The sequence below is a fragment of the Impatiens glandulifera genome, chromosome 9 (genome assembly GCF_907164915.1).
Source record: "Impatiens glandulifera chromosome 9, dImpGla2.1, whole genome shotgun sequence".
NCBI lineage: Eukaryota > Viridiplantae > Streptophyta > Magnoliopsida > Ericales > Balsaminaceae > Impatiens > Impatiens glandulifera.
The window spans coordinates 33793148-33799688 of record NC_061870.1 but is presented as its reverse complement, the minus strand read 5'-3'; the positions used below and the strand labels follow the sequence as shown (position 1 = coordinate 33799688).

The following is a 6541-nucleotide window of genomic DNA, read 5'->3' as shown; positions in this document are numbered from 1 at the left end:
GAATCGCTATTTTATTAAACAACCATCTTATATACCTAGTTAAACAACACATCAACCGTCTTATTTGTTCTGTTACCTTCCCTTGAAGGGCAGTCATTGTTCGGATGACATTAACTCCACAGTTTTGAGTTAAGGTCCGTGGTATCGCCTCAAAAGCAATCGCTGCTGCTTCATATGGCCACTGTTTAAGACATAAAAAAAACATCATTACCAATTGAGAAAAGTGAAGGAAACTATATTGTACAACATAATAGAATAGATAAACACTTTACTTTTTCTATTCCTTCAACAGATGAGCTTTTTTGTTTCAAGGTAGCAGAAACGGTTAATTCTGTAGCACCACCACCCGGAACAAGTTTTGGGTTTTTTATGATGTTTCTAGCCACACACAAGGCATCCTGTCCAAATCATAGCATTATTAGAAAAGAATAATACCCAAAATAATAATTTGGAGTGAGAAAAAATAATACAAATAACACACACAAGGGGTTATGTCATTTCTAGGACCAAACTGGATGACAAAGACATATACAATTATCTCATTTCTAAAAAAAGTGAATTATGTGTAGGGTCACTAAGATATTTATATAAAACCAAAATCTCCATTTAATTTAAGGACAAGACATATCATACCTGCAAGTTTCTTTCCACCTCATTCAAGAGGTCCTTGCTTGCACCTCTCAATAACACAGTGCATGCTTTTGGATCTTTGCAATCAACAATATAAGCAAAAAATTCATCTGCAATCTTTTTAATCTCAAACAAACCCGCACCAGTACCAACATCAGATTCTTGCAACTCTTCAGGACGGTTAACAATAGTAGCCCCAGATGCCTTGGCAATTCTGTTATTGTCAGTTTTCCTTAGTCTTCGGATTGCGCTGACACCTGCCTTGCTTAGGTAATGGCATGCAAGATCACTAAGACCCTTTTCTGTGATGACTAAATCAGGCTTAAATTTCAGTATCTGCATGCACAGATTCTCAATGTATTCTTCTTCCAACTTTAATAGAACACCCCAATCTTCTTCTTTAAGCAACTCGGCATTTGTTTGATTCTCACCCTTCTTGTACTCTAACGGGCAGTCGAGAAGAATAATTCGTGGATTTACAATCTTTCTTCTCATCTTACCAGGGGCAACCACATCTTTATTAAACATTACTCCCTTTAGAACCCTTGAGTCTTCCAGTTGACCCCCAGGGATTTTCTCTACCTTAATATATTTCTTAATGTCCACTTCACGCAACCCCTGACCAAGGTCCACTCCAACAATTTCTGTGGCATCAATTGCTAAATCCTGTTTTTTAGTAAAAGACAGATTCATAAACCAATAGTGTTTAAGAATATGAATGAACAAGCGATTAAAAAAATGCTAATCTATTGCCAATCCTAAATGATAAAGATAGCAAAATGGATTGAAAATATGTGATGCACTAAATTATTTTTGATGGTCAGTGTATATCAGATCATTGATTATTAAACTTGGTAAAGTTGTACAAATAAATCACTCCTAAAAAAAGATATAGATTATTTCTTTACAGGATCTTAATCAGTGGAATAGTCAATGCTTACCGAAATAAGATCACCAAACTGACTAGTGAATTTTGTGCCAATAGAGCTTTTAACCAGTCCCAATAATGCCGTTCCTGAAGAATGAATTAAAACATTAACGCAAGAAAAATGCATTAAGCAGAAAAACAAATCAACTTTCCAACATAGACGATGAAATTCAGAAAAAAGAAATTAAAACGTTTTTCTACCTTAGAAGATGACTACAGTAGTCTTTGTGATCTATCACATCAACATGTTCCTTACAAAATTACTGCTAGCTTCATAACTCATATTCACTCACATTATAACTAAACACAAAGAACACTAAAGAGATGACAAAAAAATGTATGTCATTAGAATAAGAATCTCTGTGATGATAACCACAATACATGTTTTAACTATTATATCCTATAAAAGGACATGACAGAAGTTACAACCATGGATTAATCCATATGCTGTATGGAATAGTTCACTTCCCTTTTATGCATACAGAATGAGTAGTGCTCTAGAAAAATGATTGTCCGCAGGAGAAAAAATGAGACAATACTAATGAGTCATTCTCAGTCCAAAGAAATGTCCATAATTAATAACACATCAATTAGATTAACATCAAGATTCAGAAGTATGCCAATAAACAAATGTAAGCACGTAAAACTGGATTAATACAATGTTCAAATACAATATCTGGAGAGAGGTGATGATAATTAATCTAGCTATTTATTCATACACAATTTTGGAAGCAAATGTTATAGGTAATCCCTAGGAGACGTAGTGGTGCAAGATAGCAAAGATCTTTTATTGCTTGTTCTAAGATTTGGTGTGCTATTATTTGAGATGACCAAACATGGTTATGTTAAAATAAATACTTGTTACCATACACCTTCCACAGAATTTTCAAAAAAATAAAAGAATTAAGAGATCAAGAAGAACTCACTGTCTTTCACGTCAATAGGCATAGCAATTGTGTCAAGAACAGCTAAAGCGTCTTCAAGAGCTTTATTGTAAGCTATCCAAAGTAGAAAACAACATTAGCATAAAAGCATAACATAGTTTAACATTTAAAACCTTGAATTGACCACTAACAAATCATTACCTCGGCAAATGACTGTAGGATGATAATTTTTGTCAATGAAGGCCTCGGCAACATGGAGCATTTCACCAGCTTGAAAAATGTCAAAAATTAGAAAATACAGTAAAGAAAAGTAATAAAAAACTTTATAGAAACCATAGTGGATGAGTCTAGCTCATGGGATGAAGAAAGGTCATGGTTTAAAACAGGAATCCCTTGGAGGACTCCTCACTATTAGTATTAGATCAATCAGTCATGATAAGGTCTATGCACAAAATGTTTTATGGAAAAGCAACTCCAAGATGCTTCAATTAAGAACCTTTCTAGAAGAACCTAAGACATGATACCATGCCACTAATTGTGTTGCATTAACCATGATGAATTTGAGCAGATTTTCTACAAAAAAATTGATTATGACTAAGTTTTCCTACCAAGTACAATGACTGATGTGGTTCCATCTCCAACTTCTTCATCTTGTGTTCGGCTAAGTTCGATCATTGACTGCAAAATCAACAAAAATGTCAATAACTACAACAAAAAGATTTTAATAATAGATATGATCCATTGTATAAGAATTAAATATTCCGTACCTTAGCTGCTGGGTGCGCAAGATCTAGTTCACGCAAAATTGCATTCCCATCATTAGTAACCACAATGCCTGTGCAGAAATCAGAAGACATGCCTCAACACACATACATCATAAAGTTGGAACAATACTGATGATAATAAAACTGTTATAAATGCAATAAATACACATAGAAAAAAACCCATCATATTAAGTGAAGAAGCAATAGGCTTCTTCATTCCATCTCTCTTGCATTTATGTCCAAAAAAAGTCTAGGGACGAAGTAAGAATACCAATTAAACAAATGCACTCCATTTCATTCTCATATCCAGCAAGGATAACAAATCTAAAACTGCAGGTTAACCTTGGCGGATAAGAAGACAAAGGCAAGTTTCTCATTGAAATAGGGAAACAAAGCTATGACATATCCATAAGTGGACAAAATAATTGTTCTGGCTACTCTTAGAAAAAAATAGAGTTCGAGTTTCACTACTCTACATGTTCATATGCATGAATTTAAGCAGAAAATTACCACCGGAAGCATCAAGTAGCATCTTCAACATAGATCTTGGGCCCAATGTAGTGCGGATTATATCTGCAACAGCCTACCAAGCAGATTCATATAAAAAAAATGAATCTCACAGATAAAAGGCATATGAAACAAAGTAATAACAGAGAAAGCCTATATATAAATTGTATGGCCTACACTACATAGCTTATAACTCCAACCAAACAAGGGAATAATATACTTATAAAGTTGGTAAACTTTGTCTTTGATAACCTCACATATAATTCTGAATGCACAAAATCAATTTCTCAATACAAGATATTTGAATAATATTACTCCATTGAACTCAATCTTAACCATTCCCCTTAATAACTAAAAGACAACAACACAAATAGACATCAATATGAAGAAGACGATCATGACAATGAATAAATCAATAATATAAACTGCTAAAGGATTTTAAAACAAAATATAAATACTCCAAACATACTGTATACTAATAAACAATACAAGGATAAACGAATGCTAATGATTTGAGCTTACCTTGGATGCCTGAATATTTGCATGATGGACCTTCCGTCCAGACTCACGTTTCAACGAATCCTCTGCTCATTTAATAATATCAAAATGATTAATTCACTATACCAGTACTAAATAGTTAAGAGTATGGGATCTATAGTTATAGCATTAGGAACCTTTCCAACTTAAGCTCTAACCTAAAGGCTTGTTTAGAATCAACTAAATGACCATTTTCACTTGAAAAAATTGAATCGGATCCAGAAAATGCATCATTTTATGGTTCTTGCCTAACATTTCTAAGCAGGACGCATCAAAGTGGTGATCATTCAAAGACAGTTAATATGAAAAAATGGAAGATTCAAAATGGAAGCAATGAGATTTACGGAAAGCATTGTCTGAATGAGGAAAAAAAGGCACTTACTGAGGACGAGGACTGGAGCTTGCATTTTTAGTGTGTTTGAGTGATGAAATCAAAGGTCTAGAGAGAATTGTAGAGAAAGAAAGTGATGAAAGTGAAGATGGATCGTAAAGAGTAGCTCTGGTTCTTCGAACCTGAAGGAGTTAGGTCTTGTATTATGATTCCGCTTATTTAAGCCCGCTTTGGGCCTGGGGTTTGTATGTTCAAAAAAGCCCTTTTGTTTCCCTTCAATAAAACTACCCACTGTATAATATTTTTAATACTTTTCATTTTATAAGAATTGAAAATTAATTTTTGACTATCCTTAAAAAAAAAATATTTTATATTTTATATTTATTTTTAAAAAATAAGACAATACATACTTTAATAAATAATTGGACCAATTCATTAATTTAAATAAATAAAAATATAAGTAAAATATAAATTATCCTTTTATATAATTTGAAATATTTGAATTGTAATTTTAATCTAACAATGACTTTAAACAACAAATTGCTTATCAAAAATGAAAAGAATTTTAATTTTTTTTTGTTAAAACAATATTTACGAAAATTCTTAATCATTTTAAGTATTAGTCATGATTAAAATTAATTAAGTGATGTATTTTGAAACTATAAACTTATAATTAGTTATATACAAACAATAATAATAATACTTAAAAATTATTTAAATACAAAATCTCTCTAAATAATAATGTTTGACAAATAGTAAGTAACCCTAAAAAGTAATTCAAAATTTATAAGCTTTTTAAATTCAGAGTTTAATTTTAAATAATTTCTAAAACATTTTTTTTCATTATATGCTTTTGCTTCCTATCAAGCAAATCAACAGGTTGTTTTAGAGAAAAAAAAATATAAACCTCTTGTGTTAAGTTTGCATGTTCATTCATCCTATAGAATAATCAACTAGATGTTTCTGTGTGTTAGTGAATTTTAAAATAATATTAATGTTATAATATAAATATTAAAATAATCAAAAAATTAATATTAATAAAAAGTTTTAATTATAACAGTATGTGAATTTATTTCAAAATTAATAAAGAAGATTAATTTAAAAATATAAATTAACTTTATTTATAAAATTGTTATAAAATTAAAAAAAATTAAACTTATAAGATTGTAAATTTAAAATAGTAAAAATTTAAATATTTTAAGAGTTTATTTGTTTAAAATAGATTTATTAAAATTATATTAGTAAAATCATAATATTTTCAAAATAAACTCTTTATTGTAATAACATTAAAACTAATATATTTAGTTTGGTTATATATTAAGATTAAAACTTTATATTTGGGCAATCACGTTATGATCGAATAATTCGTGTCGTGTATATTATTTATGTTTACATTTTGTAGCACGGGTTATCTTGTGTATATTATTTATGTTTATATTTTATAGCACAGACTATCTTGGGTATATTATTTACGTTTATATTTTGTAACATGGTCTTTAAAGTTAATTTTAGTTTTTTTAAAAATATTATTTGTTTTATACATTTTATATAATTATTTAATAATTTTTAAATACCCTAAAATATATAAAGTTAAATATATTTTAACTTTATTATTTTAAATATTTTATCATTAGTATATTTTAAATTAAATAATTAATTTAAAAAATATATTAAGTCCGACCAAAGTATGTCTTAAGTGTACAGAGTCAAAATACAATCATAATCTTTATAATCTTCTCCTTAATCTACCCGCATTTGTTGTATACCTGAAATAGTAGAAAAATGCAAGCTACCATTCTTTAGTGTCTGAACATTTTCTCATTTTGGTTTACTAAAAAAATTTCATTTTAGTTTTTTTAATTTAATCAAATTTGGAAATTAATTTTTAAGTTTATGAAGATTTGAATCCCGACAATAGTTCCCCTAAACATCATTACTTTTTTCTTTTTTTTTTCAATTT

General features: G+C 29.7%; 1 protein-coding gene across 1 annotated transcript in view; it reads right to left on the bottom strand.

The window, feature by feature from the left end:
• Positions 1-4779, bottom strand: part of LOC124914299 (T-complex protein 1 subunit gamma) — a 5349-nt gene extending 570 nt beyond the window's left edge. Inside the window, exons 1-11 of the mRNA XM_047454813.1 lie at positions 4633-4779; positions 4236-4297; positions 3717-3789; positions 3210-3277; positions 3051-3120; positions 2644-2712; positions 2485-2556; positions 1572-1645; positions 634-1296; positions 273-398; positions 77-181 (exon numbers count right to left, since the gene is read on the bottom strand). Of these exons, the coding sequence (XP_047310769.1) occupies positions 77-181; positions 273-398; positions 634-1296; positions 1572-1645; positions 2485-2556; positions 2644-2712; positions 3051-3120; positions 3210-3277; positions 3717-3789; positions 4236-4297; positions 4633-4657 (1407 nt within the window). The 5' untranslated portion in view covers positions 4658-4779. The remainder of the gene's footprint in view (positions 1-76; positions 182-272; positions 399-633; positions 1297-1571; positions 1646-2484; positions 2557-2643; positions 2713-3050; positions 3121-3209; positions 3278-3716; positions 3790-4235; positions 4298-4632) is intronic.
• Between the last annotated feature and the right edge of the window lie 1762 nt (positions 4780-6541).